This window comes from Drosophila santomea, chromosome X, assembly GCF_016746245.2.
Source record: "Drosophila santomea strain STO CAGO 1482 chromosome X, Prin_Dsan_1.1, whole genome shotgun sequence".
Lineage (NCBI taxonomy): Eukaryota > Metazoa > Arthropoda > Insecta > Diptera > Drosophilidae > Drosophila > Drosophila santomea.
This window is the reverse complement of record NC_053021.2, coordinates 16,017,006-16,039,154: the sequence shown is the minus strand read 5'-3', so window position 1 is coordinate 16,039,154 and position 22,149 is coordinate 16,017,006. Positions and strand designations below refer to the sequence as shown.

Genomic DNA, 22,149 nt, shown 5'->3' with positions numbered 1-22,149 from the left:
ACAGAGCTGAAGAATGCACTCTGAACTAAAGGGTCCAATTCTTAAAAGTTTAACAAGACGCCATCAGCCAGGCCATAATTAAATTGTCAGCAAGTGAAGTACGATCGCTTTGAATTTAGGGCAAAATTCTCAGTTATCATCATAGAGTGTTCGAGTCCAAAAGGGGCAGTATCCAAAAAAAACCACCCAACCACCCAAATGAGCACGCGGAGGCAGGCCAGTCCTCTGCGGAATCTTCGCCAGAAATGCGGCGGCAGCTGCACCAGTGACGATGACCTGCCAGAGGTCAAGATAATCACCCAGCCGCTCAACGGTCTGCATTACATCCGGAATCGACTGAGACCACCGAAAGCCCAGAAGGGCATCTACTACAGTACGGATTGGGATAAGTCTGCGCTGGTCAGCAATTTCCAGAAAAGAGGTTGGCTACAGGTGCCCTCCTTCAATGGCGAATGGAACTTCTACTGGGCGTGCACCCAGAATTGTCGCTATATCTTCGGCATCGATCATCCGTATCGCATGCGATCCGATCAGTAAGTAGCGATATCTACTTAACTTAACCATCTAAGATCTCATTGCAGAGTCATTAACCACTTCCCGAACTCCGTGGAGCTGTCTCGCAAGGATCTGCTGATCAAGAACATCAAGCGGTATCGCAAGGATCTGGAGCGACGTGGTGATCCATTGGCCCAAAGTCATCCACCCGATACGAAACTGGGCATAGGCGGTACCAGATACAAGCACCTGGACATCATACCCATGACCTTTGTCCTGCCCTCCGACTACCAGATGTTCGTCGAGGTCTTCCATCGCAATCCGGCCAGCACGTGGATAGTGAAGCCATGCAGCAAGTCACAGGGTGTGGGCATCTATCTGGTCAACAAGTTGTCCAAGCTAAAGAAATTCGCCTACGATGCGCGCACCTTCTATCCGCAAATCAATCGGGACACCTGTGTCATTTCCAAGTACATCGACAATCCACTGCTCATCGGTGGCAAGAAGTTCGACCTGCGACTCTTCGTCCTGGTGACCACGTTCAATCCGCTCAAGGCGTATCTCTATAAGGAGGGCTTCTGCCGTTTCTGCACTGAGAAGTACGACGAAACGGAGATTGATAACGTTTTCATGCACCTGACGAACGTCAGCATCCAGAAAACGAACGTAAGTAGCCTTAAATCCATAGGCAGCCTTGCAAATAGGTAATAAAATATACACATAAATAACACGTATACGCCGTGTGTGCATCATATCCTATCCATTACTTAAGAAATGTTCTACTTTATTTAATACCTAGGAAGAGTACAATGCCATCCATGGTGGCAAGTGGCCACTCCAGAATCTGTGGCTCTATTTGGACAGCCTGCGAGGTGAGGGCGTTTCGGAGTTGCTGTGGAGTCGCATTACCGCGACCATACGGCACTCATTGGACGCAGTGGCTCCGGTGATGGCCAACGATCGTCATTGTTTCGAGGTCTATGGCTATGACATAATCATTGACAATAACCTCAAGCCCTGGCTGATCGAGATCAATACGTCGCCGTCGATGCACTCGACCACCACGAACGACCGCATGCTCAAGTCGCGGCTAATAGACAACGTTCTGGATGTGGTGGTACCGCCAAATTCTATGCCAGAGTAAGTCTGCAAACTATGTTTGCATGAGTTGGTTTGTCTAATATGTATGCAAATCCTTAGTGAGCACTGGGATAAAACGCCCAGTCCAGAGCTTCTGAAGAACTTCACCGTTCTGATGCCCATTTCACCTTCCAAGCCCCAGACAGAGGCGCCCGTTCGACGCAAGGGCAGAGTATCCAAGAAAAAGAAGTCCAAGTGCGCGGCTGCATCTTCAGCCGTTAGCTCATCCACTCCACCGCCCGCCGATGGAGAGTCCAAGATTAGGAAGCCCAACAAGGTGGTGAAGCGGTGATGCTGTGGAACCCGATCCTTTGTCGTTGGGTGGTTGTCAAATGGAAATGGAATCGGACTGGTTGTTTATGAAAATTTGTAACGTTTAATTCGCAACTCGGTATTCGGTATCGCACAAATTACTTAGGAAGTACACAAAATTAAAGTATCGTAAATATTCGCTATACATGTAGACTTACCCGCTAGTTTCGCTTAATCGTATGGATTCGTATAACTAAGTTAAGCTGCTTGTCTTTTTTAGAGACCTGGGCCGAGGTCGGCTGCACAAAACTTCTTGTCTAAGCTCGATAATCGTTGGAACAAAAAAAAAATACTACTCTTACTCATATAGCTATAAGTATTATATGGGTTGGCTTTAAGTTTAACTTTTCGCTTCTTGCAAATCCTCACGTTTGCACACACAAAATGGCGTCCGCTTTAAAGCTTTACAAAACAAACAAACAAGATCTATGTACAAATCAAAAAAATATAAGTAAATGTAAAAAAAAATATATAAATGACAATGGAAATTCTTAAGACCTTTCGTGGTGTTGGTCCAAAACTTTTGGAATTTGATGTTGTTCTTCTTTTCTGGTTGGCTTCTGCGTAAACTAGTTATGTACAAAGGCGTTTGACTTGGACTTAGAACTAATGCTTAATACAATCGGAAATTTATTAAATTAAATCTAAGCACTCGGCAAATGGATAGCGCTTAACGGGAATACTTTCCTTAATCGTTACTCTCTTGGTTTCTGTTTCGCCAAATATGCAATCTTTTAAGTATATATATATATTGTGAATTGTGAACTTAATATAGACGTGTGTCAGGGTGGGTCAATAGGTTGGAAATCCAATGAATCCAAGTTGTATTCTTGGCAGTTTACAATTATAAAATCGAATTTATCCTCTTTCTTTTGGACCACGAAATGATGATGGAATACTAATGTAAATATTATCCTGGTTCTTTCCGCTTAGCAAGAAAACGTCTAGGTTTTGTTTGCTTAATCATATATCACGGATAAATATCTATATATTGATTAATCAGGATATTAATTAAATTATATAGCAACCATTCCTTGGTTTCGGGTTAGTTACTAATCAATTTTAAACCTCATAATATAAAATAATATTCCTTCTGCCACATTAGGCTTACAATTGATGTTGATTAGACAAGATGACATTAACCAACCCACCCCTAATGCATGTGGTTTTCAACTTAAATAACTAAGTCCCTCGAATATGCAATGTGTTCAGCACTCGGTGGCGAAGTAGAAGACCTCCACCTCCTCGTTGACCTCGCTGAGAACGACCCGGTTTTCGGCCAGCACATCGCGAGTGGCGCGCGCTTGCGCCAACACCTATAGTCACACCTTGGAGGCGTGTGGCTGGGAACCGGCGGCACTGCCATATTGCGATTGTCCGGACATCTTCTGGACAGTCTGGTAGGTGGGCTGCTGCTGCTGCTGCTGCTGGAGTTGCTGCTGCTGATGCTGCTGCAGCAGGTGGGCGGGTATGCCGCCACTGCTCTGCTCCCGTATGGTTACCTGCGTCACAAACGGACCTCGACTCCGGGCACTGCTATTCAGGCTGGCTGGCGAGTAGCCATTCATGGCAGCCGCCTTCCAATGTGGGACATTGATGGGCGACGAGGAGGACGATGTGGCGCTGCTGCTGTGGCTGTGCTTAATGCTGCCCACCCGCTGCTGCTGCACCGTCTCGTACTCGTAGTAACTGCTCATGGGACGCACACCGTTCGATTGCGATTGCGGCTGGGCCAGGGATCCTGGCTGGGATCCGGAGCTCGTCGAGTGCATGCTCACATCCTGCGAGCGGGCACTGCGCTGCGAATGGTAATGCTGATGGCGGCGACTGCGAAAGCAAGCGGGTAATGTCCATGAGTAATTTACAATATGCAGATATCATGTTTATAATGTGTTTTGTCGGCAAAAAGAAAACCTAAACTTAACAAGCATTACGATTAAGCGTGATTAGATGCAGTGCAATTCGGTTGTTAGACTATAGATACTTTTTAATATATTATTGAAATTATTTGATATCTACTGATACTACTTATAATGATCATATCATTCTAAATTGTTGAAATATTTATAATGTTAGCTGCTCAACCCATAACCTTTTTTAATATCCTTTTTAATGATCCCCATACGGGTTTGCTTTAGAATATTCTGTTCAAAATATATATTCTTTTTTTATCTAAATGTTTACTTAATTAACCGATGCTCCAAGCCCATTACCAAAAAGCCGCTTTATATCTACGAACCGCACTGCACTGGGCTATCTGTGTGTTGGTGCGGTTGTGGGTGGTGGGTGGTGGTGTGAGTGTGGATGCAAGTGTTGGTGTTGGTGTAGGTGGGTGGGTTACCTTTCCGCCTCGACCTTGATGCGCTGCCGGATGACCTGCTGTCGCATGCACTCGAGTGTTGACTCCGAAAGCGTTTCCGAAATCGATGTGGTGGAATCGCCGCCACTGCTTCGACATATTTGTTTTTACCAGTGTAAATGTTATAGTGGTGGTACAGTGTGTGTGTGTGTGTATGGGTGAGTGTGGCGTGTGTGGATGGGCGGTTAACACATAGACAACAACATAGATACACAGACACGCGGAACAGAGAGAGAGAAAAAAGGGCGAGAAAGAGAGATACGACACATATGTACACAATGTTGTGTTAATTGGCTAATAAACATGGTTAATCAAACGAATATCCCGACACCGGCAAAATGAAAGGATGCAAAGGAGGTGCGGGCCCGCTCTCACCTAATCTGGTGTTGCTGGTGCTGCTGGTGGATGTCCTCGTAGTTGGAGTAATGCTGATAGCGATGGTTGAAGATGTCGTTCTGATGGATCCCATTGCTACCGACACCATTCGGAGCAGGCAGCGGTGGCGGTGGCTGATACGCCGGAGGCTTGCCATTCCTCTCCAGAGCGGCCAACGCAGCGGTTGGTATCTGTTGCTGCTGCTGCTGCTGCTGCTGGTGTTGCTGCAATTGCTGTTGTTGCTGCTGTTGCAGCTGCGGCGATGTGGCTGTGGAAACAACCGATGTGGGTGGCGAAATGTTCATCGCATAGTTGTCCACTGGCACCACGCCATCCTTGCGATTCTTGCCAAAGCGGAACATGTGACCGATGCCGCGCAGTATGCTTGGCTTCTTAGCCCGCGACGACTTGCAGCCATGTTTGCCATCGTTCAGGGAACTCTGGAATGGGCCATTGCGCTGCGACGCAAAGCCACCCTCGTGATCGCCATCCTCCAGAAGCCAGGTCTTCCGGGGCTCTAAAAAAGATAAACAAGTTATTCACAAGTCCACAAATACATGTATATTATTCAAAACTTACTGCTCGCGTCCGGTTCGCTGACCACGGCCGCCCGCAGACTGTCCTCCCTGCCACGTCCACGAGGTGCGCGCAACGCCTGATGACCACGCGGCTCATCCGACATCTGCAGCTCCTGCACCATCGTCTGCAGCGACTCCAGCGACGAGGACTTCTTCATGCCCAGCGATGGACCCAGATCGCCCAGCTGATCCCTGGCCTCCGCCTCGGCAGCGGCCAATTGCTGCTGCGTCTCCCTTTGCTCGATGCTGGATGCAGTCTTGGCATGTTTATAGCCCGAAAACTGGGCATTAGCGCTGGCTATGCGGGCCGTTAGGGACTCAATGGAACCGCCATAGACAGCCGATTTGGTCAGCTGAATGCGACGCTCGCGTTCCCGCTCCTCGCGCAACTTCTTATTCCGCTGATAGGTGCCAGTCTCGCGGGCATCCAGCGCCGCATGGTGCTTCTCGGAGATGCTGCGTCGTCCCAAGGCATCACGCGAGAAATGCTCCACGCCCGAGTTTGTCTCCAAGCTCAGTTGCGAGGAGTATGTGGCATCAAAGTTGCTGGATGTCGACGGAGTGCCAGGCACGGTATTAATGGCTGGCCCCTGATTGCCGACGACCAAATTCTGCGATGGATTAGCACTGCTCGCGTTGCAGTGCGGCCCATCGTGCGGACGCGCCGGCAGTGTTCTGTAAGAAAATTAAGGAGAAATTGAGAGATTGAGTTAAAAGATGTATTTGAGTGCCATCTAGTAATCAGACTCACGGAGACATCGGCTCGGCATCGTCCTCGATAAGCAGCGCCGTATTGCCGTGACCAGTGATCAAGTGCAGTTGCGCCGGCGACCAGTTGTCATTGGTGGCCATGTAGTAGCTCTCGTTCCTCAGAGCTGCACTGCTGCTAACGGGCACTGCAGGCAGGCGACGCTGCTGCTGCTGTTGCTGCTGCGAAGGATGCGGCTGTTGATGCTGCTGCTGCTGGTGCGACTGCTGTGAGGATGGCTGCGCTGAGTTCGATGAGCAAATGCCACCGGTTAGACGATCCAAAACGGGATTGCTCCATCTGTAAGACAATATTTTTGGTTATACTTCGCTTTGTACATGTGTCGTGTAATCTACTCACCTATTCATCTCATTGCCAGCACTGCCACCACCTCCGGCGCCATTGCAGCGCTGCTCCCTCTTCTCCGGACTCAAATAGATGACCGTCGCTCCGGAATTATCGCTAGCATTCGAGCTGCTATTGTTGTTATTGCCGCTACCATTCGAATTGCTGCCACCGCTGCTATTGCTATGGCTGTGACTGTGACTGTTACTGTGGTCAAGAATGTCACTGGAGCTGGCCGATCGCAAGATCTTACGGCCCACCAGCAGGGTTATGGTGCCCGGATGTTTCCCGGGCGTATTGACCATTGCACGACGTAGTGTCTCCATGGCTTCGGCATTGTTCTGGCCACGCAGCGATACTCCATTTACGCTGAGCAGCTGGTCGTTCATCCGCAGGCGACCATCGCGGGAAGCAGCACCGCCATGGATTACATTCTTCACGAATATACCCAAATCACCGTCGTGCTTCATCAGTCCATTGCTGCCGCTGGAGGCACTCGATCCAGAAGCGTTCAGATTCGAGCACGTCTTGCCCTTCACACTGACCCCCAGTCCGGCCTTTTCGGTGTCGTGAACGGGAATGTGCAGGGTCAGCTCCTCGCGGGAGTGCCAACTGTTGCTGCTGGGCGGCAGGCTGTCCTGTGGATTTAGAAACAAAATATATTAGTATAGTTTCAAATACTGCAAAGATTCTGATTCAACTTACATTTGAAGCCGCCGACTCGCTGCCCGCATCGATAAAGTGCTGAGATTCGTTGAGCTGCGATTGCTGCTGATGAGTGAACAGAGATCGTGCGCTGCTGGATTTCTGCACCGGAATGGGAGGCGCTGGAGCAGCAGCTGCTGGAACCGCTGGTGGAGCAACTGAAGGCGCCACCGCCACGCCAGCACTCTTCTCCGCCGGCTGGTCTGCCTGCTCCGCCAACTCCTGCTGGCGGGAGACCACAATCCTGACGGTAGCTCCCGCTGGCATGCCCCTCAAGATTGCCACCACATCCGTTTGTGTTTTGCCCGTCATCGGAGTGCCATCCACCTCGAGCAAACGATCACCGGGCTTCAGGCGTCCATCCTCGATGGCCGCACCTCGTGGCAGGATATTCTTGATGTAAATGGGACAGTGACCACCGGCGGGATTATCGCGTGTTGTGACCGAAAAGCCCAGACCGTTGGGTCCCTTCTTTAGCAAAATTTCGATTTTCCTGCCCAGTTTACGGGTATTGGCCACCTGCAGCGAGGTGCCCACCGGAGCAGCATGTGGCTTGCGGGTGGGTGACACCGTGGCCACCTCCACCATCTCGGCCACCTTGGAGTCACGCTGCTGGCGGCGATTGCGATCACCGCGCAGCACTCGCACTCTCAACTCCGAGCTCTCCAACGCCCGCCGCAGTTGCTCCTGAACCTGCGATTCGGTGAGTCCAATTAGCTTGATGCCATTGATTTCCAGAATGCGATCATCACGACGCAGTCGTCCCCTTTCGGCACGGCTACCCGGCTCCACATGTTGCACCAGCAGTCCACCGCCGTGCTCCTTGTCCGGCAGCGCAGTCAGTCCCAGCGGACTACCGTACTCGTTGATGATCAGCAGCATTTCGCCATCCTTCTCCCTGATGGATTCATATGCCTGTCCCAATGGCTCCTTTCGCTTGCTCTCCCTGGGCAAGGACTTGCTGGAGTAGGCACCATTCTGACCGTGACCACCATGATGGCCACCCTGCTGATATGTCTGCTGGGCTGGCGGCTGATTCTGTAGCTTCTCGGCCGCCTCCATCCACTTGTAGCCATTGCCGTCGCCCAGAAATTGCATCGACAGGCGACCGGATCGGGCAAATGGCTGATGGTTACCGGTGGAGCCGCCTACGCCATTTGCAGCATGGGGCTGTTGTTGGTGTAGCAGCTGTTCCTTTAGCTGATGACTGGGATCATCGTCCTCCTCCCACTGTGGCGATAACTGGCCACCGGCCTTGTCCAGCAACAGGCGCTCCGGCGAATCGCCGCCAGCGTAATGGGGTGCCGCAGCCGACCAGCGTTTGTTACTGCCCTCCGCCTTCAGGGAGGCCAGCAGATTGGGATCACTGCTGCGACGCACCATCAGTCCAACGCCGAGTCCAGCCATTGGTCCCGATGTGGTGCTGGTGACCTCGATGTGCGGCGTGGAGAGATCTCGCGGACAGGTGGGCGCCTCCGTATTGGTGGGATCACGAAAGATGTCCGGCGAACCGGTGCCCACGGACGAACTGCCCGACGCTCCATCGCCGCCTCCCTGCGGAACACCCGGATCCGGTCCTGGGTCATCAAAGTGCGCCAATATCTGCTCCCGATCGTCGGCCACGTCGCGGACACAGTCATCAGGATCGAGGATGCCCGACTGTGTCTGCAGATGCGTCACGGTCACCCAGGAATCGGGCTGTAAATGGAAAAGAACAAAACATTTGAATGAGCTTTAAGTTTAAATCTATTATTTGGTACATTAAACTATCTGCTATTAGTTCACAGTATTGAGTATGCACTGTATCTCCACAACAACGAAAGAGTAAGACGCGCATCTCTTGCATCTGTTATTCCCATTAGACTGGGGGCCATGGAAGTCGCGGAACTCTTTCCCAACATCCAACCAAGCCCTCCCCCAAAAACTCAAACTGCCATCTCGTAACTGCAATCTTCCATCTGGAGAGGCCCATGGAGGACGCATCGTCTCGCGAACTCGCTTCTCACATCCCATTTGCAGCATCTGCACATCTGTGCTTCCGCATGGAGCAACCACTACGTGTTGAGTCACTCCATCGCCCCAAAAAATCACCGCTCACGTGGGCTCATCACCAACTTGAACTCCCTGAGCGATGCCTAATAAGCCTAATAAGACCACGACGACCTCCAGCGCCCCAAATTGCAGTCTGCTCTTCTCGTCGAGCCGAGCAGCCAAGGAGTTGCTGGCGGTGTTGCTTTTGGCATTCCGATGGATTCCACAACAAATGCCAAATGCCGGCCACCAGCAACAAGACTCACTTGGAGAAAATTCTACCAAGAACTGGAAGTGATTTTTAACATTTTAGATCAATATTCCATTATGGAAAGATTATAAACTATAATCAGTAATCTTACTTCAATTACTTCATTCAAGCTGAGTTTCTTTTTATTTTGAAGCTTTTGATTTTTATCTATTGCTACACTTTTGTTGTTTAACTTATGTAGATGTTTTGGGAGTTTGTTATATTTTTTTTGTAGTGCATAAGAAACAAAACAATTGCATCATGGCTGAAAACCAGTCAAAAGCGTTGGAGGCTCAGCAAACTGAGACGAGCTGCAGAACTGGAACGTCGAACGAATCGTCAACTTGGCGCAATAATTTCGGCTATTTTTCGCGTCTTTTCCTTGATTTCTGTTTTCTGTTTTCGGTTCGCCTTTGTTTTTGGTTTGTTTCTTCACATGGTTTGTTCGATGTTTTTTTTTTTATTTTTTTTGTTGTTTGTGGGTCAAATAGCGCGCATTCAGACATTCTAAGTATCTATCAGATGCCTTAAAATGCCTTAAAAATGCAGTTGAGGAACAGTGGTTTTAAAAGACAAAATAAATCTAATGGAATTTAGTTTGTACTCAACGTTTTAGCCACTTTTCACCACTGTGCCTCATTGATTACACTTCTTTATGGTCATTTGTCAATGGAAATTATGCGGCAACGAGTCGACAACACGATCTCGATCTCATATATCATAAAAAGATTGAAAATGCTATGTGGGCGTGGTCGAACTGGGGGAATGCCAAAAGAGATTGTGATTGAATTTGGCATGTGTGCATAGCGGCACGTAGAAAAATATATCTACAATATCTCTAATTGAATTATTTCTATAATTTTGTATTGCTTTAATTTTAATTACAAATATATTTGATATGCAAACGTGCTTTACTACCAATCCATATTAAGGCATATTCTTAATTATAAAGCTAAGTACTCAATATATAATAAATATATAAAGGTGCTTCATTATTTAATAATATATTAATTAATAATATAGCACAACTCTGTTTTATGACATGATATTTATTTAAGATATTTCCTTTATTTTAATGATTTTTCCCAGTGATCTTTGATCTTAAACTTTGGAATTCCCCAATGCAGTATCCTATATCTTTCGATCTTTACCTTCACACACGAGTAGGCCGATGGCGAGGGCGGTCGCTTGGGCAGCGTGAGGGAGTAGGACTTGTGGAGCTGCCCATGGGGAATCCCCTCGTGCTTGGCGGCCACCTTGTAGGTGTGTCGCCACCCAAAGAGACCGCCCAATTTGTTGGCCAGCGCAGGACATTTTGGCGGCACGTCGAACATGGTCCAAATGCGTTCTTTGGTATTTGCTTATTGGTTTGATTAAATATATTTCGATTGGTTTTTTTCCCGTTTTATTGTTCGCTTTTCGTGGGCTTTTTTGTGCAACTGCCGATTAATTTCGATTTGAGGAACATTTCACCGCTGTGTGGCATTTAAAAGGTATTTATTAGCTGTGATTCAATGCTTCTTAGTCACTGCGATTGTGCCATTGTTATTATTATGATTATTGCTATTGTTGTTCTTCACTTGGTCTACGCTCTTATCGGTGATGCAATGCGGCAACTGTTGAGAGTGCCCTCCTATCAAAAACGCTATCAAAATGCAGTGTGAATTGGCTGCCTTATCGGTGGCACACGGAAATGCTATCTTTGGCACACACGAAAACGAAAACAGAACTCGCGTCTACGACATTGGAAATTGTAAGTAAGATATTGTGGAGGACGCCATAAAAACGATGTGAATGGTACCTTCTTCGACACGAAGGAGTTTTGTACAAATTTACTAACTACCACAAAGCAAATAAATGAAAATGAGATATCTAAGCAATGGAAGTTATGTCAATCGATAATAAACAAACTTATCACTTATCAAATTCAAAACAACACAAGTGGAAATTAAAAGCGAGTCACAATTAGTCAAGGTTTACGGTTTATATACATAAGTGTAACCCGGTTTTTCATTCTGCACACTCAACAAAAATGTAACCCAATTTTGCACTGCGGTTTACAATTATTTTACGCAAAACTAGTTTTTCGGTTCTGAGACGAGACGAGACTCTTTGGCTGAAAGCAAAGGCCTTTTCCCAAGCAGTTTTCAGGCTTACGCGGCTACCATTTTCCATATTTCCCCCTTTTACATACGACGATCGTGTGTTCGTGTTCAGGCATTTTTCCATAATATATGTATAATATATATATATATATAATGCATATATAATGCATTAATATGTAGATAAATCAACTGACAACGGACAGTTGCAACAGCAAAAAGGCAGTGGCAGCAACGGCGGCAAGTTGAACCCATTTCGCACACAAATTCGCTTTGATTATGCACCTGAGCAGCCCGAATACCTCAATGCCGTGGGAGCGAGCGAGATGGATGGTGGGACACACCTGTAATAAATGCGACGTTCGGTTCGCAAGTACAACAACAACAATGGATCGCATTTTTTTTTTTTTTTTTTTGCTGTTTGAAGCGCCAACAACGCGCTGAAGCATGACAAGATATATCTCCCATATCCACCGTGCCCCGCTCGCAAATGCGATTTATTTGCCTACTAGAAATTTTAGACACAGCAAAAGACAGTCTCCTTAGTACAACAAAATCAACTGAGAAGCAGATACAGATACAGATACATTCGGAATATTTATTTGTTTATATATGTACATACGAGTATATGTTTATATAGACCCCGAAATTCGCATAAGCATTTTTCCAGGCCGAGCCAATATTTGCTTAAGCCGAAAATAAAACCCAAGTCGAGTGCAGAAATAAAACAAACTCGCTCAACTCGCTGCTCTGTTCTACACTGAGCGAAAAGTGGATGTGCCATTTCCTTTTTCCATTTAGCATTGAAAAATAAAATTATGTTATGCACAATATCCATCGAAAATCCCGTGAGGCAAACGTAAATTGTTATTCGCACGATCATTCAAAGGTCACCTGCTTAACTCATTCATTACCATTCTCATTCAATCGAATGTAGTCATTGTGCAGAGTGAATTCATTCATTCATTCGGTAAAGCATTCATTGATTGGTTTATCATTCATTCAATAAATAATCAAGTAATTAGTAGTAGAATGAAAGCCAAAAATATATATATATACATACATATGTATATCTCTTTAATTCCATAATAATGTTAATTAAATGATGAGTTGTTACTTGCACTCTACAACTGCAAGGCATTACAAAGATAATTCTCAGACAAAATACTTCCTATCATTGTGGATTATGAAATGAAGTAAATTTATTTGCATCGTCTATTGCAAAGAAACAATAATTAATTATTTAAATATGACTTTCCTGTTTACTTGAAAATGCCTTGTTATACATTTAGCATATATTTTGATTACGAATCACGCACCAATTTGAATTATCAATTAGCAAATCCCTTCTTGGCTGCGATTCGGAAAATAAAAACGCTGCCTGCATAGAAATGGCTATATAATAATCTCCCAACCATATATATCATAAATACATATGCATATTATAATGGCATCAGCGACGCCACTCCCATGGGAAGAAATTAATTGAAAAGAGAAAAATGCTCGTAAATTAGCATAAAATGCGATCATATAAAGTTTTCTGACGCGGCCACGCCCCCAAGACATGCAACCGCCCCCGTCGCCGATTCCTTTGTGCCATTGCCAGCTAGCTAGCTTTCCGCTCGAGTTTTCAGTTTTCAGATTTCAGTTTTCAGTTTTCTGAAAGAGCTGGTGGCCATAATTCGCAATCAGGCCTTTAACAACCCACGAGATGCCGTGAGGTCCCAATCTCCATCGGTTGGTGGAAATGGAGGTGGGGTTTTTGGAATAGATGGGGGGATAAATGTGAGTGCCACAAACGTGCAGGAAATATGCAGGAGAAGAAAAAGAAAGGCCAAATTACATGCTGTCATTATGCATGCCATGCAGCAAAGGGCGGGAAAAAAAGCGGCAAAAATCTGAAGAAAATCCCCCATAATGAAGTGTAGCAAACGGCAGAAAAGAGCGGAAAAATATATGCAAAAAGCAAAATTAGATATAACTACAGCTAAGTGCAGGCACAAGGTGGCGGACCAACGGCCCGGAGGCGTGGCACCCTATTGTTGATTTAAATAACATTATTGTTAACGCCGGGGAAACTTGACGGAGAAATGCGACGTAAAAAAGAATTTTCCAAAGAAATACCAGCTAATAGTAATCAAAGTAGCACAAAAATGTTTGATATTCCGCTTAAAGTTATTAATTAAATTAAAACATTTAATATATATATTTCCACTACAACGAAAAATTCATCCCTAGGAAAAAATCTCTGTATAAGTGAGTTCAGTAAAAAGATCGAACTTTTTGCTGCCCAAAACGCGAACTTTCAAGATCCCAGAAAACTGAAAACTAAAAACAAGTGAAAGGTGAGAGGCGGCACCTTTTTAGCGTTCAGCTAAATCAGCGTCTGATTAACACAACGAAAGCAAAATAATATGGCTTCATGAAGGGCATTTGCACAAATAATTAGCAGATAATTGAATCCAGATCGTCTGTTTATTGTGCTCTGTTGTTTTGCACCCATCTCCAGCTGAAAACATATGGCGAGGTTAAGAAGGGCAGTTGTGGGTCACTGCAGTTACAAAAGGTACAAAGAAAAACAGCAGCTGCTGTTTCTTGGTTGGAAAAGCCTATCAAAGCTGTCGGAAAACCCGAGTGAAATGCAGTCGACGCCATTTGAGGCTATTAATGTCAATTGCAACGCTTTCTAATGGCCAGCCCCATTCGATTTGGCTTTCCCAATCACATTAAGCACTCTAATTATAATCAATCGCTGCGATATGATATGATAGTGAGATATGGGATCGAGTGGGTGTCATCTAGTCACCCAGCGTATTTCCCATATGCCGAGGTCGCTGGCCCGCGGGAAAATATTTCACAATGGACGTGGAAAAAGAAAAGCCAGCAAAAGTGACACAAGTTCCGTCGTAAACCCCACTCTATTCCAGGTTGATGGCCAAAGAAAGCCTGCCATAATTACTCAAAAAAAAAAATAAAAGAAAAGAAAAGAAAAAAACTAAAAGACTGACAAGAAAAAGAGCTTGAACCTTTAACACCCATCATGCGTGCCATGAAGATCGGGGGGAAAAACGAAACCTACCACTACATTGCGGCTCATCAACTTTTGCTTTTTGCTCTTTTCCCAGCTTTTACCTTTTTTCTACTGGCTTAATTACTGCCCAGGTAATTATGCGACACTTTAGTCAAGATCAATGGCTTGAGAGCCGCGGAAGTTAATGCCAACACATCATTATAATGATATGCGATTTTATGGGCAATTTATTGAAACTAAGCCGTAATATTAATGAATATGATAATCTGAATAAAATAAACCCTAAGCGATCTGCTTTAATATGATTATTATGATCAAACATTGATTTGTGTTAACAAACCTTTTAAAATAAATCACCAATAAATATATCTATATAGAATTTTGAGTTGTACCAATAAACCATGTGTACTGCTAATTTCAGTGCGAAAAGTGGCATTTACATCCGATTCCCTTCTGTATATATCGAGTATAAATCTTCCATAACACTCGTGTAAATACCTAGCTGAATCACAAATTATATTTCACAAACACGCGCTTGGCTCACATTTCCGCTGATAGGTAAACAAATGATTACTCCACCCGTTTAAGCTCCAAATGCAAAAGTGTGTGAGTCAGGGGCCTTGGGACAGATAATACCATTTTCTACTACGAGTACATATAACCCTTATCCACATTATTCGCCCTGTTGACATCTGGACAAATTGAGAAACTTACAAGGAAAGACTTTGAGTAGCTGTACGCTTAAAAATTGTTTACTTAATGTACGTTTTTCTGACGTTTCTTCGCTTTTTTGTTTGTCTGTTACGTATTAATATTAATTGCAGCTGAGCAGGGAAAAACTTTCATCTTTTTCCTGCCCATTTCTAAAGTGGAGCGTCGTCGACATAAACTGAACTGTGAGTTGAATACAGTGAGCACAGACAAATGGTAAACAACAAAAGCCGCTTACAAACTTTAACTTTAACGTTGGCTCGTAATTGCCATTGCCGAAAAAAAAAATATTTAAAGAGTGTGGGGAAGGGAAAAGTCCCCAACCGGTTCGCTTTTCTGACTACAAAAAGTTGACTGAACCCTCGGCGAGGGAGAAGGGAGGATTTTTGGGCGAATGAGTAGTTGTGATTGAGTAACACAGATTTTAATTGATTTAAACGGCTGCGACTTGTGCTTAATTGCACGTGAAAAGGCAGAGGAAGTACGGAAGTTGGGAAGAAAAGTAAAAGCTGGGCTTACACTTCAAGAAAATATATTGCACATGTATATAAATAGAACGGAAAGTGGCCCCATCACCCGTTTAATAGTCATGACCTATCAGTCAGAGGCAAATAATGCAGATACATGCATGTCAATTGTGGTGATATAATTCTCATCTTATCTGTATTCTCAGTGTAATAATGATTTGAAAGAGTGCTCTGTGCTTTTGAAACCTTTGAGTGAGCTTCACCAACTCGCATTACTCAAGCATTATTTAATATCTCAGTTATACGCATTTTATCTAACAAAAAATGGTAATGATAACGCTGCGAAAGAGACAGGCAGGTGATGGTAGAAAGGGAGGGAGAGATAGCGCTAGAGAGAGACGGATACAACACGTGCTCGTATTTCGTATTCGTTTCAGGTCAATTGAGTTCACTGTCACTTTCACTCACTGTCGTCTGTAACCAACAAGTTTGTATTTATTTACTTTTATTTTTGTTTAAAGCCACTTTGGTGACACTTGGCAACCGAAAGCCAAAACAACAAATACTATTAACGAACAGTTAATCAAGCAGAGCCGGCTTTTAACTGTGCATTTTGATTGTTTTGATTCGCTTTGTTTGATGGCCAACAACCAGCGATTTATTGGTATTTATGCTTTGTTTTTCTGTCGGCGCTGTTGTGGCTTTTATAGCTGGTATCGTTTTATTTTTGGTGAAAAACGGACAAACATAACATTACATTTCACGGGAAATGGCACAAGTTTTGAAAAATTGCAAACTAAACCATTTAGTAAACATTTTAAAACCGTAAATCACAAATAAATTCTATGTAAAATATTATTAACATTCACTTTTCATCAATTTTAAATAATAAACCCCTTTTTAAGCCCAAGAAAATACTTTAAATGCTAATATTATCCTGTACCAATGCACGGGAAGTAAACACTTTAAACAAAAATCCATTAATTAGGTGATCATGAAACCAAGATTGCCATTTATAACCAAGATAATCAAGAGCCCCATCGAGAGATCAACCAAAATAGTTATATGACTTTTTAGATTACCCCAATCGAATTTGTTTGGAAAAACCTTCTCGTTTCTAAAAAAAAAAAACAAAGAACTCAGCGAACGGTGAAAATATTTTATCAGTTCGAAACCACAACCGTAACCCGAAAGTTATTTTATCTGTGCTGAACGATAAGATTAACTCCAAGAATCGAAAGCACACAAATTATGCAGACTTTACTATATACATATATGTAACATACATACATACATATATCTGTGTGTGGCAGCATTCTAGTGGGTCATTCTAGTGGACCCACCCAATCGATGCCAAAGTCAGTGAAGGCCAACCACAAGCTTAACTCAAGCGGCAACTCCAACTGGTGGAACCACCCACCCCCACCCCCTTCAGTTGGCTCCCTCCCCGGCCACGCCCCCCGGCTTCCTCGGCTTTCAACCTGCTCCGATATACCAAGTTGGAGTCGCCGCAGTTTCAGTTCTCGTTCGCATTCGGATGCGGATTCTTGTTCTTTGCATTCCTGCCAAGTGAAAGTCGCTGGAATCAAGGCTATATGCAGCTCCCAAGGCTTTAGTGGCATGTTCTGGTACTTGTGGCACATACCACAGAACTTCCTGCAACTCAAAGTTTTAACATCTGTACCTTTAAATTCCGCATTATATGATCATTGCAACTAAGCAAAATTGGAATTTTGAAATACCTTTCAAAGCCGATCACAAATCAATTCAAATAAAATAACAAATCACATTCCAGGCATTAAAATGATTGAAATTCCAATCCCTTAAGATTTTATTCAAACAAAAGGCAGGTATTCAGTCAAACAGAAAGCTACCAACTCTTTGAAAAGAAAAACCAAAAAAACCTCAATTAGTGGTAGGCGTCCCAGACATTTCGATTTTAAATGTTACATTAAGAACCTTCTTAAAAGAATGATGGACAGGAAGGTTCCATGCCGTAAGCAAAGTAAAGTCATACGATAATCCCTTAGCAACCTAATCCGGTACGTAATATTTTCGTGAAACCCTATCGCAAAGTGAATTCCATTGCCAACATCACACCCGGCCAAATGTGGGAATGTCTGCTTCTAATTACCCGCCGTAAAATCAACTGAAATTGGAGACCCAAATGGATTTATTAGGCGTCGTAACAAGGATGTGGATGTGGAAATGCGAAGGTAGGCGAAAGAAAAATGTAAAAGGTCAAAGGATCCGATCCCATACTTCAAAAGAAGCCACCTAAAAGTTACAAAAGTAAAAACGCTGAGGCAGGGAACATTGGCCATATGGTGGGAAGATTCCCACTAATGATCGTTTCCCAAGTACAGGTGCCTTTAAATAAATGGAATAGGAAGCGGTTGTGCGAGATGAAAATAATTCCATTTTACAACATAGAAAATATATATTAATTTTAAGTCCTAAATCTTTTTCACTAGCAAACTTTCATTTTATTCAGGTCATTTAACAGCTATATCTATTGGGCATATTTTTTTCGAGTGTGTGTGTGTGCATGTCAAGACATTTCCTGCATTTCCTCGCTCGTCATGGGAATCTAAGCACAAGAAAACCTTTATAGGAAGAATCACCCCTAACAAGTGTTTGCGCCTTGCGCATATTTAAATAAGACACTTTTGTGTTATCTGGAATTTAATCTCAACTGTTTTTTGTCGTGGTAGATATATATCTATTTCTTTATCGGCTGCCGCCAGCCAACTTTAGATAAACCTCAAATTCTTGCAGTTTCAACTAAAGCACAATGGTCTTCAAACTGTGTGTTTTCACTCATTTTTGGCACTTGAACAAAACACAAAAAAAACGCATTTTTTAGTTTTTTTGTTTTTATTTCTTCGTTATATTTTTTGCACTTTATGCGAACCGTTAAAAGAATTGTGTTAAACAATTGCGGTACCGACGACTGCGGCCAGCGACGGCGACGTCCGACGACGACGCATTTCTGAAGCGAAGTGAAGTGCGGCCGCAAAAACAAAACACTCACGGCACTCACACACCAATCGCAGCCGCCGAAGAGAAAGAGAGAGAGAGAGCGCAAGATCGCGTGCACTGGAAAAATACCGCGAAACTAAACGGAATAAACAATATATTTTATAAAACAACTTTTAGAGATATAGTGCAATATAATAAAAACAATTATATATTTAATAAAAAGTGGAGCAAATAAAATTGAACTAGCAATATTTTGAAATACAATAAGTACGGATTTTACATTATTTTTTGCAGTGTGTTGAGAGAGCGCAACCATTCTCTCTCCCACTATCTCTCTCTTTTCACCTGCGTTTGGCGTTGGCAAGTGCAGGCGGTGTCAGTGGCTCTCAAACTGCTGGCAAATGACCACCGGGCAAGGAGAACAACAACAACAACAAACACTGCGCAGAAGAACTTTGTCAAGCGTAACGCAAACTCAAATGTGCAGAACATAAAAAAAAAGCAGCAGCAGGAAAAGGGGATGCAACCATCAACAACAACAACGACAGCTAAATTAGAAGCAACAAGTGCCCAGAATGCGGATATATCGTATTAAAAAAAACTCCCTATACTCAGAAAGGGTAAAATAACGAATCAAATGATATTGAAATAAATACAAATGATCGACCTGAACATTTTAAATTGAAAACCGACATAAAAATCCTAATATAAAAACCAAAATTCCCGAAACAGTTACTACGTTTTAAAAGGGATCTATACCTTTCATAGCTTTGTGTTTTTGCAAAACCATCCAACTAAAAGCCGAAATTTCAGATTGATGCCAAGTGTTATAGTTATATCAACCGAGGTAACCTATGCCATCCCATAATCCATATACCCGCCCTTCCTGGGCGGCGCTGAATGCAAATTTAAGTGGAATGGGCGGAGGAGGAGGAGGAGGAGGGTTTCGCTTGAAACAAAAGGCAGGGAAACGCAGAGTTGACGCCAGGACGTCGTTGGCATTATTAAGCGGTGTACTTGCTGTTTCTGTAGTAGTTGTTGTTGTTGGTGGTGGTGGTGGCAGGAAGGTGAGGCAAGGCAAGGCAAACTAGACACAGAATACCATGAACGATTGACGACGATGTCGGCGACGCCTGATAATGACGATGGTCGGATGGTAATCATCATCATTAGCAGTTTCCTTTTTCCACTTATTCTGGGACCAAAACATCACCACATCACCAACACAGCACCAACAACACCACCAACAACCACAATGGTCCGGCCTTCAAGTGCATTTGCAATTGTTGGTTTGCTAGGCATTTATTCCGCTTTTCAGCTGAAATTCTCGCGCTACGAAAACCAAACGAACTGGAAAGCTTCCTTTTTCCACGAGCAAAACTACAAAGCAGCAAAACTGCAAATGCGGAGGAAAAACTCGGCAACATTCGCATAATTAATGAGAGAAACGAAACAGCAGAAAAAATAAATACATAAATTCAATTTGTTGCTAGTCTTTACTAGTACAGTATTGGTTCGATAACACAATGTTTAACGTATTCACAAATTATAGGATATATATGTTTATGTTTTTAAAATATTGGTTGGGCAAGTGTTCAAAATAAACTATTAGAATTAACCGACAAAATGAATAAAAATGCCTTCTTTTCTATTAGTTTTTGCTCCCTAGTGTTCACTGTACCCGATTTGTTGGTACCATTACCGGCATAATTATGCATCCGCCTAAAAAAAGAGAAAGAGTGAGTGAGTGGCCAGTTCTGTGTGCTGGTGTGTGAATTGAAGCTCATCAGGTTCTGAATGCACTTAATTAATTCATTTCGCACAGGTTTATTTTAACCGGCTCACCACTCAATCACTCAATCAGGTGAGTCATCAATCAAGTCGTAGGTTTCCGTTCTTGAGCAATTAGATATTTGCCTTTCTTTGGCTCTCCATCATTCATTCATTTACAAATTCCCATTGTTCGGTCAGTGAATGTAAAACTTTAAGCAACCAAAACTTCCGTTCGGCTTTAAAAAAGAAAATAAACAAACAAAAAAAGCTTTGTCATCAGCCAAAATGCGAGCACACAATAACTAATGAGCAATAAGTCGCCGGGGAGGTGGGAAAATATATAACGAGGTGCACAGAAAAAAAAAAACTCAAACTTAATTTTATAATAAAACACGTAATATAATCGGATGCACCTGCAAGTTTTTAGTCTTAGCTAGTCAAAATTCTTCGTAAAATTCATTTTATTCAATGCTTAAAATTTATTTTCTCTGTAACTGAAAAGTGTGTGGTTTCGTTATTGAAAACTTCTCAGCTGTTTTCAAGCAGCTGGTCTCGTTTTACTGTTGTTATTTTTTTTCCCAGTTTCGCGTGCTTAAGACAAAGTTGCTCGACTGGTCCATTGTTTTCGGCATCTGGGCTTTATGGCTCCAGTGTGTGTTTAAACATTAGATTTAGACGCACACAGGTGCAGGCGCAAAAAAAATGTTAAGTTCGTTCACCATTTCACCCAATTTTCGATGGCTTTTTGAGTGTTTTGATTGGTTTTCCGTTCCGTTTCGTTTATTTGGGTTTTGTTTTGTTCTGTCGGGCAGTCAAAATAAAAACGAGGTTCAGAAGTGGGTGGCAGGTTGTAACTGTTGCGCTTCGATGACCTCAAGGTCGCCATCTCTTCTCACCCACTGATTTCAATTTTAATTTAAATCAAAATAAAGTGACTTCACTAGCGCCATCTAGATTTAGTGTCTACTTCGAAGGCGGCCTCTAACGGAAATGATCATACAGTTGCTTTAAAACTGTAGTCTCAGGAAAATAACACAGTTGTTATTTGTAGCAATAGAATAAAATAAATAAATAAAATCGACATTAACTAAGACAATTTAATTTGACTGACGATACTTTCATTTGATTAAAACACACTTTGAAGATCGCATAGCGCTGAACTAAACAGCGCCATCTAGACACCGAACTATTTAACTACTTGAAAAAAAAACGTCCGCTGTAACTATTTGGCGTGTTGGTGAACTGTGTAAAATATTCGGTAAAAAGTATGTAAATTTCTAAAGAGAGAGATCATTTAGAAAATATACACAGATTTTCATTTTAATATGAAAAGCTTAGAGAAAACCCTGTTTTAATTAGGTTTTATAAAATTGAACTATTCGATTTGTGTAAAAATGTATCAGTATTTAGAAATGTATAAAAAAAAACACATTGGTTTCATTCCTCTTTTCTTCTTATATAAAACATAATCGTTCTGAATCTATTGTCTTTGGTCTTTTGTTTTTTGGTGTTTCTGCGTCTCGTCCCCAGACATAAATAATTTATTACTTTTTGGCATTTGTTTGGTTTCCCCGCTGTCCCATTTACCCCAATAATGTTTGTTGTTTCCCCTCCTGTTTTTAGGTATTTTGTTGATTTTTGTTTTTGGTTTTTTGGGGGGGTTGTTGCGCTTGCAACATGCATCGATTGGCTGGGGCTGATAAGATATGGGAGCTATGACTTGGGAGCCCTGCCTAGTTTAGTTC

At 43.2% G+C, this 22,149-nt stretch overlaps 2 protein-coding genes across 5 annotated transcripts in view; one reads left to right on the top strand and one right to left on the bottom strand.

Annotated features, from left to right (window-relative positions):
- Nucleotides 1-79: 79 nt before the first annotated feature.
- LOC120457381 (probable tubulin polyglutamylase TTLL1) lies at nucleotides 80-2,100 on the top strand. The gene is made up of 4 exons (XM_039644924.2): nucleotides 80-533; nucleotides 582-1,161; nucleotides 1,295-1,635; nucleotides 1,696-2,100. Exons 1-4 carry the CDS (start codon nucleotides 199-201, stop codon nucleotides 1,925-1,927), a joined length of 1,488 nt encoding a protein of 495 aa, XP_039500858.1. The 5' UTR covers nucleotides 80-198; the 3' UTR covers nucleotides 1,928-2,100.
- Nucleotides 1,989-22,149, bottom strand: part of LOC120457380 (partitioning defective 3 homolog) — a 35,493-nt gene continuing 15,332 nt past the window's right edge. Inside the window, exons 1-9 of one of the 4 annotated variants that reach the window (XM_039644919.1) lie at nucleotides 18,564-18,650; nucleotides 10,490-10,813; nucleotides 7,058-8,755; nucleotides 6,368-6,990; nucleotides 6,011-6,307; nucleotides 5,261-5,934; nucleotides 4,682-5,198; nucleotides 4,289-4,393; nucleotides 1,989-3,774 (exon numbers count right to left, since the gene is read on the bottom strand). In XM_039644919.1, coding sequence (XP_039500853.1) covers nucleotides 3,270-3,774; nucleotides 4,289-4,393; nucleotides 4,682-5,198; nucleotides 5,261-5,934; nucleotides 6,011-6,307; nucleotides 6,368-6,990; nucleotides 7,058-8,755; nucleotides 10,490-10,672 — 4,602 coding nt within the window. In that variant the 5' untranslated portion in view covers nucleotides 10,673-10,813; nucleotides 18,564-18,650 and the 3' untranslated portion in view covers nucleotides 1,989-3,269. Of the gene's footprint in view, nucleotides 3,775-4,288; nucleotides 4,394-4,681; nucleotides 5,199-5,260; nucleotides 5,935-6,010; nucleotides 6,308-6,367; nucleotides 6,991-7,057; nucleotides 8,756-10,489; nucleotides 10,814-18,563; nucleotides 18,651-22,149 lie in introns of those variants that run through there. The other 3 variants (XM_039644922.2, XM_039644920.1, XM_039644923.1) reach the window with 3 other exon arrangements.